Below are 21,216 nucleotides of genomic sequence, written 5' to 3' on the forward strand. Positions count from 1 at the left end.
ATACTTAACCAAAACAGAACACATCCTGATTGGAAACAATGGTTGATCTGGCCCACAGATACAAATCACTGTCAAGATAGATTCCTGAATAAAACACAGGGTTTCAAAATGACCAGGCCAGACCCTAGATATCCCCAAAGACATCACCCAGGGATAATAACAACCTACAGTGTGGGCAAATTATGCCTTCAATGGCTACAGTCTTCCACACTGCCTGAAATTAAGCAACACCTAACTTTACTTACTGATGGTGCTGACTTGCGTGATTTCATACTGGGACCACGCAAACAGCGTCAAAAGCGTTTCATAGCAGCCTCTGTATATGCAGCATACAATGAGGCCTGGAAGGTTACTCAAATTGAAACAGCAGAGAGAATACGTGAAATTGATCGTATTAATTTGGAAAAATCACTTTCTGTAGTGGACAATGGGTTAATGACTCTGTCCTCCAGAATTTTTTCATTGGACAGCATTGTGTCTTCAGCAATCGATATATTATCGCAAGACTTACTGTTATTACAACATGGTCAGTCACAATTGCGCTCTATTGTACAGCTTGGCTGGACGTTACAAAATCTGCGTTCAGGCTATGTGCCTTGGCGTTTAATCAACACAACGTCACTATTCCAAATCTTTAACCTTACTGATAGACAAATCGGTATGGCGCAGAAGGGTGCTGATTATACAATCTTGAGCATTGAAAAACTAGAAAGATTACCGATGACAATGTCAGAACGACCTGTCAGTGAATGGATAATCCACGGAATCATAAATATTCCAATCTCAACCTTCAGGTTTCAATACTGCCAAAAATATATACAGGCTGGCATGTACGAGAAATTGGGAAAGGGGTACCTTAAAACAACTTGGAACCTGCCCTATTCACATGCATGTGTCAGTAATAAAGGACAGAAAGTGTTTCTTAGTGGCAACAATTGTGCTATGTTACTAAGCGGCACGCTTCTGTGTAACGGAATTAGTTTGCACGGAGCCTGTGAAGGGAATTCATACAACCTTTCATGTCACCAGCAAGGCGCACCTGCAACTGAAATAGAACCATTCTTTCAAAGACTCTATAATGGGAGTTACATTCTTATTGTAGACCGCAGATGTTGTAGTCTTATGCCCGGGACTCCTTATCTCGTCACCACGACGGCGAAGGTCAAGTGCTGTGGACGTTCTTTGTTCCCCAGCTCCTTACCAGACAGGGAGGCAAGGGCATGGCCCGGTTTGAAAATTACTTCTATTCGAATAGATACTTTAAGCAGAATGAAAACCGTGCTTCTACAGACGCCTACAAGGCTCACGTCATCAAAAGAAACATATGATCTACAAGTCGCAAGGACGACTGCAGAGATACATACATTATTATCGACTAATTCCCCCGTACATTTCGCGGAAATCCTGAGCGAAATCTTAAATATTTCTGATACCACTGGGGTCTCAAAGGTATTTAAGACAGTATTTTCGATGGCATTAACACCATTCAAAGCCATACTGGGTATTTTTCCAGATTTCGTCCATTCGATTTTTGGCGGACTTCCCCTGATCCTGGGACTCATTGCAGGAATCCTATTCCTAGTCCTTATTTTTCGTTATGGCAACCCATGTCACAGATCAAACTCTCGCGACAATGGAAGATACGATCCTAGCCATTGGATACCGGGACCGGATATCAAAAATCCTGGGACTCTCCCGGCTTAGAGACCTAAACATGACTTGGTTTCTATCATTTCGACCAATGTGGCAAAGGTGTGTTTTACCTGTACTAAGGTGTCTGCTATGCGGAGAAGAATGCGTGTTAGACACCTGTCTGACGCTACAATCGGATGCGCCAGTGGATGCAGATACACTGTTGGTTCCTACCAAGGTTCACGCACTGTGCTGCCCTCAAAGGCTGCCAATTCTGATGACGGCATTCCTGGAATCTTCACCACTACGATTGAAGAGTAGTGAAGTTCAAGATGAAAGCAACATCGAACAGGTACGACCTTCTGTCAGCAATGCAAATCAGAATGTCAATGGAGACAATCATGCGCATGAATGCATGGTTACCCCTATTTCCGACTTAGTGGAACTTTCCCATGAAGCTGTTGACAGTTTTTTCGAAAGCCTGAATGATATGATGTTCTCTCCGGAACAGAAATAGAGACTTTTGAGTAAACTCGCACACGGCGTTCCCTGAATTCGGCCTTTAACTTTTAAAAAATAAAGTCACATGAACAATTACAATCCAGTTCACGGACAGCAATTTTTTTTTCAGCAAGCCCATAAAATATTTTTCTATATATTTTTTCCCCGGGACACTGATCTTCTGCTTAAAGTAAGAAACTATTCCTAGAGAACTAAGATTTCTATTTTTAGATACTTTATATAGACTTTAGCTGCCCGCTGGTATGTTCACAAATATTTTATTATGTGATGAAATGGTCTCGACTTTCCTTTCTGTATAGCTATATTAAGAGCCATTTCATGTGTATTTCTCATATACCAAAAAGCAATAATGCATTACAATGCGTGTTTACTTTTGCATTTAATTCATAGCTTAAGTGCATACAATATATATGACTGCAATTTTTCAGTATATTTGAAAATTTCAAAATGCATTTATGTATTTTGGGGTGGTAAGGTATACACTATACTCTATAGTATGTTGTACTATGTTATACTATGCATAGATTAGTAGATATGACCATAGTTAGCGTGGAGTGGGTGTCGTGTATTTCTATAGGTTCTGAATCGATCCCCCTATTCCTGACCCTATTCTGGTTAAACTACCTAGCTAGTTAACTAACAGTCAGCCCATGAGGCAAGAAAACCCCCATGATGCAGATACCGTTATCTGACGCAGTCACACTACGGCACAGGAATGTGTTATCTGATTAGGTCATAACGCCTGAGATCTAATTAGACAAGCGACATTCCTCCAGCCCCTGATAAGGCATACGACGTTCTCATAACAAATCAAACCTATGACAACCTGGAAAATCCGTGCGGCCATTGTTTTGATTTCACAGAGAACTTTTGCAAAAGAATGTGCTAACGAGCAAGTCGTATGACATCTTTATTGACGTACCTATGTCCATCCTTACGTCAATCCCGGCACCTTTAAGGTATAAATATTGCCGACCTTGCCCTATGCAAACACACGCGTGGTGACAAGACGGAGCAGCCATACTTGCCGAAGCCGAGAGCAGAAGCAGACCCCGCTGGCAGCAGCCCCGCCTTCCTGACGCGCTGAGAGACGCGCTGCTATCTCAAGCCGAGAGACCCAGCACCGGCGCTTCTGGGCAGCCCTCGCAGGCAGCCTGGAATATCGAGAGCAGAGAAAGAGATACCATTCCTCATTCATCCTAAATTCCAGGTACAGAACTGAATAACCCCTCACAGAGAATTCTTTAGTTATTCACTTGGCAAAAACAAACTTAACTTAAACTGTAACTTTCTATTCCCGCCCACGCATTAGACTTAGGTCAGGTACACGGGGTAGGCGTATTTAGAAACACCAGTTGAGTACGTTTAGTCAAATGTATATGTGTATGTAAATATATTTTAATCATTTTAAAACATCATATGGCTCAGAAACCATATCAATGTTTTTACAGTATTATTTTATACTATTGCTTTTAATGTATGCACTTTACTTAACTATAAGTATTGCAATAATATCGATCCATTTCTCTTGTACCAGAAAAGAGACTGATCAATAAATAACACCTTTTATTGAACACGCCCGTCTCTTCCTTTTCTCTACATTCTGATGAGACTAAGAATGCACGTACTGACTGAGTAAAATAATTGCCTTGTGCTCACACGACTCTTGAGATTGACTCTTGATTAGGGGAGAGCAAAGTTGTCATGTTCTATGGTTGTCAGAAACTAAATCCCTTCTTGTCTAATCAGGGGAGTTAATCCTTCCTTGAACATTCGAGAAAGTTTCTAGCGAACTCTGAGCTTAGCTGGCAAACCCAAAAATTAAGTCTAGTATCGACAGTAGTAGACCTAGTTAACGTCTGGCCTAGGCCTTTACTGCTGTAGGTACTATTCCAATGCGCAGAGCCTATTGGGAAAATAGGAGCTACACTACACTACCACTGTCAACCACAACCAACCAGCGAATACCAGCCAAACACTCATCTCCTGATCTCCAATCACCACTCCGACAGCCAAGACCTGGAGCAACCTGCCCCATCGCCTCCAAACAGAACCGTCCCTGGCAGACGTCAGAAGGAGACTCAAGACCTGGCTTTTCCACGGAGACACAGCACCCCCTGCGCCCAGATACCCTTTGGGGTGACAGTGCTGTGCTTTACTATGTTGATTGATTGAGTCAAGATGATAATGCTCGTCCTTTTATGTGCGTGGTTCCAATAGCGCGCTACAGAGTCTGGTAAAACATGTCTTCTCTGGCCTGGGGACACTGTGACTGCCCCCTACCCTGAGGCATTTAGGGCCTACATGTAGGATTCATTGTCCCCGGGATTCTGAAAGGCGGGTTCTGGGGCGAGGAAAATTGCGTATTTTTAGTAAATCTTTTGCAGCGGCAAATTCAAAGCACAATGATGGCGCAAGGCGCATTGAGGCCTTTGAAGCACAAACACCTTTTAAAAAAATACAGAACCATTTAGGGAGATAACCTTCATCCATTTAGATTTTTAAATGATATTATCTATTGAGACCCCATTTAGCTGAAATGGGGGCCATGTCGTGACGCAAGGGTGAAGCCTTGAAAATGTGGTATCGGTGGAGTTTGCACTTGTACAGGCCATTGTCTCGCTTTACCTACTACTAAGATGTAACTTTTTCACCACCCAGCAGCTCCTCCCTTTATCACACCTCTGTGCGTGCCTCTGGGTACTTCTTTGACTTTTTGAATTTATGGAAATGTACTTTCCTGCGCATTAAAACATATGTACCTTTCATGAAAATGTCTTCTTGGTTTGAGGAGGGATGTTGGGTGTTCTCAGAGTTTGACTCTCATGTTATGTTCTGTCTACCCTCCCAGGTCTTGGAGAAGCACCCCAACACGCCCATGAGCCACAAAGAAATCCTGCAGGTGATCCAGCGCGAGGGGCTGAAAGAGATCAGGTGAGCGGGGGCGGGGCCTGGGACAGCGGTGAGCGGGGGCGGGGCCCGGCACATTAGTGCCTAGGGCTCGGAGGACGCGCTTTATTCAACTTACTTAAAGAACTGGACTTTGAGACAAACTGTTGGGCCTAAACCTTTTTGTGTAATGTATTTCTGTGATCCAACTTTGCATGTACATGTGGCTTAGTGAACATGCACCAGGTATGAGTGACCTGGGAGTATCTTTGGTGAAGGTTGTCACAAACTTGTATTTTTCAGAATAAAATAACTAGTGTAAAACTATCTGCGCTTAATTTGTAAAAAAAAACATAAGTGCCAAGGCTGTAGTGAGGAGGCCTCTGCTGCTTTCGCCACCCATTGCCACTGCCAGTATTGCCAATTACCGTACCTACACAACTATTAACCACAACTGCTAACCAGCACACTGTTACAAGTGTGACAATTCACATTATTCCAGGCCCCCAAAGCTATAAAAATAGCTTGGGTGGCAGGTTTTAGTTGTTTTTAATGCATACTGATTATTAAACAATTGCTGTTCTGCTCATCTCCAAATTCTACAAACAGCTCCACCATGTGGCAGTCGTCATAAGTGCCGGTGTTGACAATGAAGTGTCGGTGCCGAGCACCAGAAAGTACTGGCCCAGATTAAGCACTGAAAACGATCCTGTATTGCAAAGATTAACAGTGAACGCTGCAACATGTGTTGTGGATTGGAAACAAATGATTCATACCATTACTGAAATCTGTACCCTTGTATCTTGAGAGTGGCGCAAGTACTTTTAAATAACGAAGAAAAAGCGACAAATGCACTTCTTATTTTAATAGAAATTAATATATTCTGTATCTCTCACTGGAAACTTTCCATTTTCATATTCAATTCAGGGCTGGTGTTTGCAAGGTCAGCTCCAGGATGCCTTGCCAGGTCTCCGCTCGCGTGCTATTAACAGCTGTAATAGTGACATTAACTACTTAATGTTGTTTTCATTATTGTAATTTCCTTGCTAGGGTCTGATCTAGCTGTAATGCACATTTAATTGTTATTTCAAGTTGGTGAATTTAATTGAAAAAGGCTTCATTGAAAGATAATTTATTTATTTCTATTTAAAAATAGCATTCTGCATTCTGAGGATGCTTTTCCAAATTCTTCACAGTCTGAGTTTTCTTTTCCTGGTTTTGTTTTTCTACGCGTGTTTGTGTTGATGTACATACGCACATGCATGTCTGTGTGTGCTAGAGGTGGGAGCCGCTGACGCCTTGAGCCTGAATCCAGGCTCTGGCTCAGCTTGAGGTCCTGTTGGAACCTCAAGCACATAACGAGCCGAGCTTTCATGTGGCTTCTTCCTGCCTCTTTTCCTCTACTTAGGAAGTGGCGTTAGGGCCAGAGCTGCCCAGGCCTTTGGGGAACGGGATTTGAATCTGGTCGTCACCTCGCAATGTCCCTTAATTCTCAGCAAATCACTTAATCTCCTGTGCCTATTACAAAACAAAAACAAAAAAACAAGCATTTGCAGTGCAATCGGTCTTGCATTTTTTTTTAAGTTAAAGCTATTGGTGTTATAAATGATATTGCTTTTTATTAGAGGAGTCTAGAGGACTAAGAATGAAGAATTAACACTGGGAAAATAGACACAACTGCAGTACTGCCTAGAGGACTAAGAATGAGGTATTAAAAATGTGAACAGAGAAGCAGCTGCAGCACTGCCTAGAGGACTTAGAATGAGGAATTATAGATGAGACCAGAGAAGCAGCCACCAACACTGTCTAGAGAACTTAAAATAAGGAATTACTGACAGTACCATAAAAGCATCTGCAGCACTGCAAAGAGGTCTTAAAATGTGGGAATTACCACTGGGATCAGAGAAGCAGCTGCAGCTCTGCCCAGAGGACTAAGAATGAGGAATTACCATGGGGACCAGAGAACCAGCACTGTATAGAGGACTAAGTGTGAGGAATTACCACTTGGAAGAGAGGCAGCTGCAGCACTGCCTAGAGGACTTCAAATGAGGAAGTACCAAAGGGAACAGAGACACAACTGCAGAACTGTCTAGAGGACTGAAAATGTGGGAATCTTGTGTGTTTTGCTGTTCACCCCATGTGGGAAGGGTATACCCAGACGTGGGTCCCGTGCTCACTAAGCCACTGGAGTCAAGCTATCCTGGCTGAAGACGGCTGATAGCCAGAAACCTGTCCTAGGATGCTTGATTCCGGTCCTGGGAAGACATGGCTTGGCAGTTTGGGCTGGACTGTTCCCATGAGGCACAGGGTCAAGACTGATTTGCATATGGCCATGTCTGACCTGGGGTGGCGTGGAGTGCAAAATAACGATGGATTAAACCCAGATCTGTGACTGGGAGCGAGTGTTTTGCCATTGTGCAACATTCCGTCCATCATCTTGTGTGTTTTTCTGGAATTACCAACGGGACCAGAGAAGCAGCTGCAACACTGTCTAGAGGACTTAGAATGAGGAATTGCTGATATGACCAGAGAAGCAGCTAGCAGCACTGTCTAAAGAACTTAGAATGTGGAATTACCAACAGGGTCAGATTAGCAGCTAGCAGAACTGTCTACAGGGCTTAGAATGAGGAATTACCAACAGGATCAGAGAAGCAGCTACAACACTGTCTAGAGGACCGAAAATGAGGAATTTCCACCGGGACCAGAGAAGCAATTGCAGCACTGTCTAGAGGACTGAGAATGAGGAATTACCACTGGGACCAGAAAAACAGCTAGCAGCACTATGTCTAGAGGACTACGAATGAGGAATTACAACTGGGAACAGAGAGACAGCTGTGGAACTGCCTAGAGGACTAAGAATGAGGAATTACCTCTGGGACCAGAAAACCAGCTAGCAGCACTGTCTATTGGACTATGAATGAGGAATTACAACTGAGATGAGAGTAGCAGCTAGCAGCACTGTCTTGAAGAGTTAGAATGAGGAATTACTAACAGGACCAGAGAAGCAGCTAGCAGCGCTGTCTAAAGGACTTAAAATGTCCTGTCCCATGTAGGGGATCATTCCCTACCCCATTGGGCACAAATACCAGTTTTTGACATTATTATACAGAAGGAATACAGAATGGGTCTCATTCTGTGTTCTGTGGAAAATTCATCAAGCCAGCACATAAATAAGAGGACAAACAAAAAGCAAAAAATATAAATTCACCCCGCTCCTAATTAAACTAAGTAAGATGTTGCATCTGGACTAAGTGTATTGCATACACATTAAACAAACCTAAACATAAAGGAACATTACGAGTACAAAAATGGAGTCTGTAACAAAAATAAACATGGTGCAAACAGTGGCCCCGCTTACAAAATGTAAAGAGTTAACAAATAATGGTTGTCATCGACTAATAGGTTTTAAATGTGTGTCTGAAATTCGTTTTAAATTAAACGGAAAAAAGGATTTTATCTACAAAAAGTTTACATTAACAAATGATGTTTGCACTTGGCTAATGGGCTTTAAATTAGTGCGTTAAAGTTGTTTTAAATAAAATAGATAGAAAGGATTTTATCTACAAAAAGTGCATGCTATACTATATTTAAGTCAAAACAGTGTAATTATTACACAATACATCGAGCACATTGTGCATAGCGTTATGTAACTAAAGAGACCAAAAAGGAACATTCTTTAAAAATGCTGCAGCTTGCACATAAATAAAATAGTGCACAAACACAAAGGTAAACAAGCATTTACAATGCAATGGTCTCGGCATCATTAAAGGTAGAGCTATTGGCATTGCTCATGACATTTTTTTTTTCTTTAAATCATAAATAAATGGCATTGTCATTTACATTGTCAATACACACCACTCTGCACTCAACTGCACTCACCTGCACTGCACTCACCTGCACTGCACTGCACTCAACTGCACTCAACTGCACTCACCTGCACTGCACTCACCTGCACTGCACTCACCTGCACTGCACTGCACTCACCTGCACTGCACTGCACTCACCTGCCCTGCACTGCACTCACCTGCACTGCACTCACCTGCACTGCACTCACCTGCACTGCACTGCACTCAACTGCACTCACCTGCACTGCACTCACCTGTACTGCACTCACCTGCACTCACCTGCACTGCACTGCACTGCACTCACCTGCACTGCACTCACCTGCACTGCACTGCACTCACCTGCACTGCACTCACCTGCACTGCACTGCACTCACCTGCACTGCACTCACCTGCACTGCACTGCACTGCAGTGCACTCACCTGCACTGCACTGCACTCACCTGCACTCACCTGCACTGCACTCACCTGCACTGCACTCACCTGCACTGCACTCACCTGCACTGCACTACACTCACCTGCACTGCACTCACCTGCACTGCACTGCACTCACCTGCACTGCACTCACCTGCACTGCACTCACCTGCACTGCACTCACCTGCACTGCACTCACCTGCACTGCACTGCACTCACCTGCAAGGCACTCACCTGCACTGCACTCACCTGCACGCCACTGCACTGCACTCACCTGCACTGCACTCACCTGCATGCCACTGCACTGCACTCACCTGCACTGCACTCACCTGCACTCCACTGCACTGCACTCACCTGCACTCCACTCACCTGCACTGCACTGCACTCACCTGCACTGCATTGCACTCACCTGCACTGCACTCATCTGCACTGCACACACTGCACTCACCTGCACTGCACTCACCTGCACTGCACTCACCTGCACTGCACTCACCTGCACTGCACTGCACTCACCTGCACTGCACTGCACTCACCTGCACTCACCTGCACTGCACTCCACTGCACTGCACTCACCTACACTGCACTGCACTCACCTGCACTGCACTCACCTGCACTGCACTGCACTCACCTGCACTGCACTGCACTCACCTGCACTGCACTCACCTGCACTGCACTCACCTGCACTGCACTCACCTGCACTGCACTCACCTGCACTGCACTGCACTCACCTGCACTGCACTCACCTGCACTGCACTCCACTCCACTGCACTGCACTGCACTCCACTGCACTCCACTGCACTCACCTGCACTGCACTCACCTGCACTGCACTCACCTGCACTGCACGCACTGCACTCACCTGTACTGCACGCACTGCACTCACCTGCACTGCACTCACCTGCACTGCACTCACCTGCACTGCACTCACCTGCACTGCACTGCACTCCACTCCAGTGCAGTGTGCACTGCACTCACCTGCACTACACTCCACTGCACTCCACTGCCCTGCACTGCACTCACCTGCACTGCACTCACCTGCACTGCACTGCACTCACCTGCACTGCACTCACCTGCACTGCACTCACCTGCACTGCACTCACCTGCACTGCACTGCACTCACCTGCACTGCACTGCACTCACCTGCACTGCACTCACCTGCACTGCACTGCACTCACCTGCACTGCACTGCACTCACCTGCACTGCACTCACCTGCACTGCACTCACCTGCACTGCACTCACCTGCACTGCACTCACCTGCACTCACCTGCACTGCACTCACCTGCACTGCACTCACCTGCACTGCACTGCACCGCACTGCACTCACCTGCACTGCACTGCACTCACCTGCACTGCACTCACCTGCATTGCACTGCACTGCACTCACCTGCACTGCACTGCACTGCACTCACCTGCACTGCACTGCACTCACCTGCACTGCACTCACCTGCACTGCACTCACCTGCACTGCACTGCACTCACCTGCACTGCACTCACCTGCACTGCACTGCACTCACCTGCACTCACCTGCACTGCACTGCACATACCTGCACTGCACTCTGCACTCACTACTCTGCACTCTGCACTCACTACTCTGCACTCACTACTCTGCACTCACTACTCACTACTCTGCACTCACTACTCACTACTCTGCACACTCACTCTGCACACTCACTCTGCACACTCACTCTGCACTCACTACTCTGCACTCACTACTCTGCACTCACTACTCTGCACTCACTACTCTGCACTCACTACTCTGCACTCACTACTCACTACTCTGCACTCACTACTCTGCACTCACTACTCACTACTCTGCACTCACTACTCACTACTCTGCACTCACTACTCACTACTCTGCACTCACTACTCACTACTCTGCACTCACTACTCTGCACTCACTACTCTGCACTCACTACTCTGCACTCACTACTCACTACTCTGCACTCACTACTCTGCACTCAGTACTCACTACTCTGCACTCTGCACTCACTACTCTGCACTCACTACTCACTACTCTGCACTCACTACTCACTACTCTGCACTCACTACTCACTACTCTGCACTCACTACTCTGCACTCACTACTCTGCACTCACTACTCACTACTCTGCACTCACTACTCTGCACTCACTACTCACTACTCTGCACTCACTACTCACTACTCTGCACTCACTACTCACTACTCTGCACTCACTACTCTGCACTCACTACTCACTACTCTGCACTCACTACTCACTACTCTGCACTCACTACTCACTACTCTGCACTCACTACTCTGCACTCACTACTCTGCACTCACTACTCACTACTCTTCACTCACTACTCACTACTCTGCACTCACTACTCACTACTCTGCACTCACTACTCTGCACTCACTACTCACTACTCTGCACTCACTACTCTACTCTGCACTCACTACTCACTACTCTGCACTCACTACTCACTACTCTGCACTCACTACTCTGCACTCACTACTCTGCACTCACTCCTCTGCACTCACTCCTCTGCACTCACTACTCTGCACGCTCACTCTGCACTCACTACTCTGCACTCACTACTCTGCACTCACTACTCTGCACTCACTACTCTGCACTCACTACTCTGCACTCACTACTCACTACTCTGCACTCACTACTCTGCACTCACTACTCTGCGCACTCACTACTCTGCGCACTCACTACTCTGCGCACTCACTACTCTGCGCACTCACTCCTCTGCACTCACTCATCTGCACTCACTCATCTGCACACTCACTCATCTGCACACTCACTCATCTGCACACTCACTCATCTGCACACTCACTCTGCACTCACTACTCTGCACACTCTCTCTGCACACTCTCTCTGCACACTCTCTCTGCACACTCTCTCTGCACACTCTCTCTGCACACTCACTCTGCACTCACTACTCTGCACTCACTACTCTGCACTCACTACTCTGCACTCACTACTCTGCACTCACTACTCTGCACTCACTACTCTGCACTCTGCACACTCACTCTGCACTGTGCACACCGCTGATATCACGGAATCTTCCACCACACTTTCTAAAACTCTATAGTCCGAAGCATAATAGGCACAGAACCAAAAGAAGGGTAGACATTGCTTAAAATAATCTTATTGTATTTATGAGAAGCAAAAGCGAGACTGTGAAATGTGCTGAATATCAGTTTGTTACGAATCAACAGAGTGGAGTTAGAGAACCAAGAAATAGTAATTTAGAATCCGGGTTAGAAGGAGTAGTAATCACAAGCTGAGGATCAACGGGCGCGAAACAGCGTGGTGGGCGCGCAGGAGACGCAGCGTGAGCGTGCACATCAGCTGAAGATCGCCGAGAAGACACCGAGCCTGCCTGCTGCCGTGACTGACCCCCTGCAGAGGGAAAGAGCCCGGTGAGTGGGGGTAGAAGGGGGGGGCGGCAGAGAGGGAGTGGGCAGAGAGGGAGGCTGTGTGTGTGTGTGTGTGCGTGTGTGTGTGCGTGCGTGTGTCTGTCTGTGTCTGTCTGGTGTGTGCCTGCCTGCCTTTGTGTGTGCGCGTCCACAGACCCTGGTCGGCTCGTGCACCGCTCTGTACTCCCTTGCGAGCTTACTCGGCGACAATAGTTCTCGTTGCCGAGACCTAAAAAGCATTGTAAGATGTTGAAATAGAGTGCGGCGTGCCGTGTGAGAACAATGTAGTAAGGAAAACAAGGGGACTCTAATAAGTGAACCTGGGGTTGACTAATGTTTTAGAAAAACAATGGTTCTTATGTGGCCATAAAAGGTCCTTGGTAGGAAGCAGTGTCAGAATTTGTGACTGCCCTAGAGTCGAGATAGGTAATAAATATCTCAGGGACGATAAGTAATATGAACAGCCTGTGCGCCTGTAAACACTGGTGCTCACACGAGCTGCTCCTAGAACTAGTGAAACGACAAGTCCTCGAGGAGCGCACTCGGACTGGACACAGCTTTGGTGGGGAAGAGATGCAGAACATAAATCAGTTTGAAGGCCGCCCGAAACACACCAGTGCTGGTGCAAAACCGCGGTATGTTAGGAATCTGAATAAACTGCGACATACGTGCAAACCTGCACTCCAGACCACTGAATGGAAAGGCACATAGTTGTGTAGATCTCACAAAGGAACCAACTGGATAAACACGAAAAAGATGTAGAAGGTGCAGCCACCATTGTTGCTGATTAGGAGCGGCAGATGTTGAAATAGAGCTAGGCGGGCTGCGTGGCTGCCCTTGTTGAAGATTACGTGTAGCGTGCTGTACTACTGTAAAAAAAATGCTAATGAATACCAAAAAATAAAACATAAAAGCGGGCTCTTGTCAAAATATTAAGCATGGCGCCAGTGTTGTTAATATGAAAGCTGGCGCAGTGCGAAAACCTAAAGCACGACGCCCGGGGCGGGTCAGAGATGAGGAGCAGGGAGTGGAAAAGCAGGTGTCCTTGTAGGAAAGCATGTCGTATGTGCAATAGGAGAATAGGGAACACTTTCTGGGGTGACTGGTGAAGTAGCAACCCTGAATGGGGGTAGGAGGGAAAGAAGCAACACCGACCGTGGGGGGTTGGGGGTTAGGAAGAAGCAATACACACTGGGTGGGAAGGGAAGAAGCAACGCATGCAGGGGGTGGGAGGGGAAAGCAGAGGAAAGAAGACAATAAATAACAAGCAACCAGTAAACGTGTCCGTCCTAGATAAACAAACGCATTTTAAAACAAGAGGTGCTAATGCTACCTGCTGTGCGTCTGAGATGCCACGGAGTGCTAGCGGAAGAAACGATCGCTATTGTAAACAAGCTGAGGATCAACGGGCGCGCACGACGCAGCGTGGGCGTGCACATCAGCTGAAGATCGCCGGAGAAGACACAAGTCTGCCTTCTGCCGTGACTGACCCGATGCGGAGGGAAAGAGCCCGGTGAGTGGGGGGGGGGGGGGGGGGGGGGGGGCGGCGGCAGAGAGAGAGAGAGAGTGTGAGAGAGAGAGAGAGAGAGAGTGTGTGTGTGTGTGTGTGTGTGTGTGTGTGTGTGTGTGTGTGTGTGTGTGTGTGTGTGTGTGTGTGTGTGTGTGTGTGTGTGTGTGTGTGTGTGTGTGTGTGTGTGTGTGTGTGTGTGTGTGTGTGTGTGTGTGTGTGTGTGTGTGTGTGTGTGTGTGTGTGTGTGTGTGTGTGTGTGTGTGTGTGTGTGTGTGTGTGTGTGTGTGTGTGTGTGTGTGTGTGTGTGTGTGTGTGTGTGTGTGTGTGTGTGTGTGTGTGTGTGTGTGTGTGTGTGTGTGTGTGTGTGTGTGTGTGTGTGTGTGTGTGTGTGTGTGTGTGTGTCTGTGTGTGTGTGTGTGTGTGTGTGTCTGTGTGTGTGTGTCTGTGTGTGTGTGTGTCTGTGTGTGTCTGTGGCGCATGCCTGCCTGCCTGCCTGCCTTTGTGCGCGTCCACAGACCCTGGTCGGCTCGTCCACCTCTCTGTAGTCCCTTGCTAGCTTACTAGGCGACAATAGTTCTCGTTGCCGAGACCTAAAAACCTTTAAAGAAAGGATACTCGTAATAGGCCAATATTCAAGGGGAGGAGTGAAATCTGAACATGTGGGACAAATAAAGCCCATAAACCAAACAAAAGCAAACTTTTACGAAAAGCACACATTTGAACAAATCGCCATTGAGGGGCGGAATTAAAGTCCACATACCGAACACAGCATGCCACGCAGAGCAGCGCATGCGCACCCTAGGCTCGACCTAAAAATCAATGGCATTGTGTAATGTAACTGCCACTTAAGAAAAGCGCTCCAATACCTCCCTGTCGAGTTTGCATAACAACTGCTGAAAAATGCACAAAGAGGTAAGAACAAAGAGTTTACATAAGGAAAGATGAATAGATACCCATTTAGTGGCTAATTTGTGCAAAGTGAAACCAGAAAACCTGGATAAATCACAGCTGCCCTGCTTAAATTGTGTGATCTTAGGCAAAAATGTTATTTCACCTTAACTACTTTCCCGCAATTAAAAGAATTTTCAAATACTTGAGTTCAGAATACTAGTTGTATTCAAACCTATTGTCTTTGATTTACTAAACAATAATGTTGCTCCATAATAATGTGCGCTGGTACAGGGTTTACATGACCACTCTCTTCCCTCTTAGTTCATTGATGGTTCATGTTTAAAAACTATTACTTCCTAGTACAGCGCTATAATGTGAGATATTAATGTCAAAGCTCCACATGTTAAAGAAACACACTGCTTTGAATTTTGAATAAACTTCATACTATTTTACGCAATGGTTATTAAATTATTTACATATCAAACATTTTTACGGCTCGGCTCCTGCTTAGGCTGTGGGAGCCGAGACAGACCCTTGGCTCGGCTCTCCCTGTTAATTTGTTGGCTCGTCCACCTCCAGTGGGGTTGTGTGCTTGTATTTAACCCCATGCGCGCTGCGGGTTTTCCCGCTGTGCGCTGACTTTTTCAAAAAGCCGCGGTTCATGACGAGCTCAGCTCGTCATGAGCGTACGAGAGGCGTAACTCATGAGGAGCTGAGCTCGTCATGAGCTTGGAAGGGGTTAATGAAGCCTCACAGAGTCATTTCTTCACTGTTGGCTTACCAGACATACCAGTGACCTATCTCCAACCCACTGGCCTCTAGTGTCATCCATATCCTCTGGGGTGCATCACTCACTAGTTCATGGACCCAGACTATAGACCTCCCTACTCTTTCGATATCCACGCTCCTGCATAGTCGATAGCCTTGTGCTAAGTGGAATACATCCTTGTAACCCGGTTACTGTGTGTGGTATTGCAGTTCTCTCTCTACTCCGCTGTAATGTAACAGAAATTGTTTTCTACATAAATTGGCGTTCTGCGGCGACACCACAGTGATGCTCGTTGGTCGAGTCTCTGACGCTCGGCACAGCTATTGATTCCATAGACCGCACCACTCCCCTGTGGTTCCGGGTTTCACGTTTGGTGTCTGTTCTTCGGCCTCTGATGTTGTGCTTAATTTGTGCTAGTGCTAGCAGGTGGAAGCCACCGACACTCATTTTCGGGGACCAGAACTATTCATCATTAGAAAAAAATGAAAAATGATAAGAAAGACAGAAAAACGGTGTGAAAGGGAGAAAGCAGGATAAAAGAAACCAATCATAAAGGATAAAGAGAAGGGTGGTGGAATGAAGACCAGGCAGCCTTGGTATTCTGCAACCCCGCGGTTCAGCAGCAGCAGCCGTGGGCTCCTAAGGACAGCTTTGGGATTGGTGCAGGGCAGGTCTATCTGTGTTACTGATCTATAGCCGGGCAGGGGGGTTACAATGTCAAGACGTCCGAATAGGATGAATGGACACAATGAATCTAAGGGAGCATCATTCACACAGTCAATAGTTGGATACAAATGTGGCTTCATTTTTCCCATTGTGGGCCAACATGACCTAGGCTTTATTTGAGCCAGTGGTTTCTGGTGCTGATCACCAGCACTTTATTCTCAACACATGCTCTAAGGTCAGTCTACCACATGGTGGTGCTGTCTATCAAATTTTGATCTGAGCTCACAAATAGTGTTCAATAATTAAGATACATTAAAATAAGCAATATCTGACACTAATGCGATTCTAATAGCTTTGAGCGGCCTGGAGTATTCAAAGTTGTCACACTTGTAGGAGTGTGATGGTTAGTAGTTATGTTGATTCTGTCATTGGCAGTGCTGGCGGGGGCAGTGTGGGGTGCAAGCTGCAGTGGCCTCCCGAGAAGGGCCCCGGCACTCACTTTCTTTTACAAACTAAGCACTGCACAAGACACCCTTAGGTGGTGGGAGCTGTAAGTAATCAGACAAATTCTGATCTCATTACCAACCCCTCACCCTTATGGACACAGGACACACACAGTACCCCATTAATACTATTATTTTTGGGGCGTTTGTAAAGCGCTTCTAATCACCCTTCAGTGTGCTTTGGGAGAGGGCATGCATAATTAGCAACGAGGTGCAATATAGTAGGTGCATAAAACTAGGAAAGAGGTCTGAAGCCTACTTTATAGAAGTTGTGCAGTGTTCTGTAAAGACCACAATGAGGAGTGTTGATGAAGACCTGATGTGTGATTTGTGACAATCTATCACTGTGTGCAAAGGTAACAAAACATGGACGCGTTAAACCATGTCCTTTTGCCGACCATCATAATTCGAGTCCGGCTCTTACACAACACTGGTTTTGTTGGGTGAGTTCACTCTTTATGTGAAACTCCCTGGGAACTCGTTGAAATAATGTCGTTTTACTCCATTGTGGATGAGGGAGGATAAGGAACCCGTGCTCTTTGCAGCTTTTTGAGTATAAGGGTCCCAGAGGGGAAACATCCTTTACCACGCAACTTTTACCACGCAGTGCCTTTACAACGCAGGTTTTACAACGAAAACCATAACAACGCATTGCACTGGGGGCCGCTCTAGGATAGGGAATAGTTTTAATTTACTATCCAACACCTTCCCTACTATCCACGGGGACTGGAGTTGGAATAGTAAATTAAACTATTCACTATCCAGCACCCCAAAGCAATGCGTTGTAATGGCTTGCGTTGTAAAACTTGCGTTGTAACGGCATGCGTGGTAAAAGCATGCGTTGTAACAACGTACATCCGTCCTAGAGTGAAGAATCCCCTGTCCCTTTCCTCAGACACACACATCTAAACGTGTGGACTTCTAGGGGCTTTTTATCTGCTGCCCCATTCTGCCTAGACCCAGTATTGGGTCTGGGCAGAATGGGGCAAGCAACTCCGGGATAATGACAAAATATTTAGCCTAATGAACCCCCCTCCCCCATGCACTGAAAAGGTTTTTTTTGGACTCCCTGCATGCATATGATGTCAATACTGGTCCGTGCTTTAAATGGGCAGGTAGTATCCGGCACGGAGTACCTGCACTCATTTCATTTGAAAGGGAGAGTACCTACACTTTTCAACACTGATGCAATACATTTAATGGAAGAGTACCGGCACTTCTCGGGAGCAAACAGGTACTTTGAAGAGTGAGTGCCTGCGCGTGTATATTTCAATTTAAAGTACTGATACTAGGGGTATCACAGGCCGTCACAGAAAACCTGTAAACATAATGGAAAAGAGATTGCCATCAAGGACATTCGGTCAAACCAACGTAAAGAATGCAGTGAAAAATTGACCCACATGCATCACTTATACATATAGTGGCTATTGTGTGAAACACGTGTCACTGCAACCCTGAGACACACACAGTTTAACTTGCACAGCTCACAGCCTTACCCTAATCAAGCTTCCTACACACCCCATGGGAGGAGGGTGAACGAGGGACCCCTGTAGTCAAACTCTGGAAAAGAAATAAAAATAGAAACACATCACAAAGGAGGGGGCATCACTTGGGGTGTACCACCTGTGAGATACCCCTGGTTGCACCACCTTGGAGGCGGACTTTGCTACTGCCTGGGAATACAGCAGTTCAGGGGTGCTGTATGTATGAGATAATGGGGGAGCATATTGAGCCTACGCCTCAGTTGGCACTGTTCGTTTTTTTTTTTGTTTTTTTTTGTGGTTTTTTTTTATTTCAAAAATTTTTATTGAAATGAATAAGTTTCACATGTACATTGTATACAGTTGTCTTTCTTGGGCTGCTTTACATGTATGCTTGCTCAGTGGTAGCAAAGAGATAGAGAAAGAAGGAAGAAAAGAGAAAAAAAGGGGGGGGGGGAGGTTTATTGCGTCAGATACTCGTCTAGGGCTGCCCACATGTCTTCTTTGGCTGTGTGGTTCGCCGCCTTGTGTTTGGCGGTGATGTTGTCTGCCCCTCTGAGGAATGTTACCCAGTTGAACCAGCGCTTGAAGGTGGCTTTGCTGGAGTTTTTCCAGTATCCCAGAATATTCGGTTTTGATCCTGTGATCTCGACAGCTCATAGGAGCTGGTGGCTGGTGGCCTTTTGCTGGCAAGGCAGAGGATTGCAATGCACTGGGCAAGGGGTCCACTCCCCACAGCGAAGGAGTGCCAGGCTGACATGACATACTGTAATACTATGTTGGATGTCTATAGTTTCTGAATGCTGGTGTGGAGCAGGCGCGCGACATCTGGGGGCGTATCAAGCTTACTGTGGTGGTAGAGCCCGCTGAGGGAAGGGACGGGCATCCAAGTAGAGTGTGCCAGGGACTCCAGCGTTACAGACGACTGGGTGGGCTCTTTGGGGCTGGCTGCACGATGGACGGTTGCTGAGTGTGCACTGGAGGGGGCCGAGGTATGAGTTGGGTAGGAGCCTGCGACTGGTACTGGAGGCACGCTTGTAGCCCCTGGGCGTGCGATGGATTCGGAGGGAGCAGGCACGATTTTTTAAGTGTTGTGACCTGTAAGTTGTTCTATCAGCTTCATGTATTCAATGTTGATCCATAATGTGCAGTGACTTCTAATCAACCCCTTGAACTAGATGCATCATAGAGCTTGATAATGATGCACTTTTTTCTGGTGTTATCAGGAAATGAAAAATAAAGTTACAAAAATAAAAGCTCTTTATCGAAGACTGTGTTTGTAGTAGGTTTACCACTTTCCATGAGTAGTTTTCTGTGATTATTAAATGTTACAGTCAGTACTTGGTTTCCCCCTGCAGTGCTGAGACTGGATTGCAGTTCCCTTCTTTGTCCGGCAGAGGGCGCCGGAGCTCCTTGCAGCTGCTGAGGCCTGCTCCCTGCCCGTCTCTTTGCAGCGGCCAGATGTTTCCTTGCGCCTCACATCTGTGGCTGCGTTATCTTCTGCTCAGAAGGCAGCCCCCACACTCCCTTTAATGTTTAAACGCCTTTATCCAGTCCCCGAAAGATAATCACAAGAGCCTCGAGTGAAAAAGGAAACGCGCGAAGAGGGGCGGCTGGGACTGCCGCCCGCAGCCTTCCCTCCCTTTATTTAGGAAAGATTCGTTTTTGATTGCATTGTGTGCTTTTTTGGCACCGTTCCCCGTCACTGCGTGTTGGGATGTGTGCTAACTGGCGACAATTAATGCGGGCTGCCAGCATAACTGCAACAAGCATTGGCATAGCCAATAGCTCTCGCTTTTGGGCCCTATAAGTGTTTAGCCAGACATATGAACTTTGCTATTTTTTAAGGTATATTATAGGGCAGAATAGGCGCTGTGCAGCCTGTTGCTCGCATTAGTCCACTGGCATATAGTTGCCCTTAAATTGTACCACTAATAGTGGTAGAATTAGGGCCCTAGTCCAAGAGCAGATGATTGTGTGCGCCCGGGGGAAATGGGCCTTTAATTACCCGCAGCAACATAGGAAATAAACAGGGCCACTACATCAAGTGTTCAGTACTGTTCATGGCAAATGCATAAGTGTCAATAGGCACAAACCATTTTCATACCCATGTTAAAAATATGCAGCTAGATTTAAAGTAGAAGGCCCATCATAAGCTGACGGCTGGTCGATTACTCACCGGGTCGCAAAAGTACAAGTGAACAATACTGATGTCAACCACATGTGAGTAACAAGGACCACCTGTAATTCCTAGGACAGAGCAAATTAGCAGTAGAAAATATAGTTCCTAGGACAATATATAAAAATACAATATACCAAATAACATACAGAAAATGAGTTCTAAAGCAAAATCATGTATACTGCCAATACTGATGTCAAGGCATGTGTAAAAGACACCCCCAAGCTGACAGCCCAATTCGCTTGCACCATAACATGTATATTGATCCTTAATTGGGATCAAGTTTATTTTAGTTTTTAGTTACCATACTTAGAAAAGACAGTGTGTGTTAGCAAAGATGCCACCACATTCTACTGGTAGAGATGCCTGAAGGAGCCTAGAAGCCTGGCTGCCTGCTGAGAGAGGGGGGGAATGTGTCTGGCCCTCCAGGAGAACACACTGTACAGGAACCCCCATCTTGTTCCCGACATGAGGAGCACCCAGAGGAAGCTGGTGAGCTTGAGAGAGGACAAGTGAATTGTGCAGGGAAGGGG

The 21,216-nt window shown here is 46.4% G+C and overlaps 1 protein-coding gene across 2 annotated transcripts in view; it reads left to right on the forward strand.

Annotated features, from left to right (window-relative positions):
• ASXL2 (ASXL transcriptional regulator 2) overlaps positions 1–21,216 on the forward strand; it is a 446,593-nt gene that overhangs the window by 179,394 nt on the left and 245,983 nt on the right. For both annotated transcript variants that reach the window (XM_078650022.1, XM_078650023.1), the window contains one exon: positions 5,006–5,088. In XM_078650022.1, coding sequence (XP_078506148.1) covers positions 5,006–5,088 — 83 coding nt within the window. Of the gene's footprint in view, positions 1–5,005; positions 5,089–21,216 lie in introns of those variants that run through there.

The sequence above is a fragment of the Lissotriton helveticus genome, chromosome 6 (genome assembly GCF_964261635.1).
Source record: "Lissotriton helveticus chromosome 6, aLisHel1.1, whole genome shotgun sequence".
Classification (NCBI taxonomy): Eukaryota; Metazoa; Chordata; class Amphibia; order Caudata; family Salamandridae; genus Lissotriton; species Lissotriton helveticus.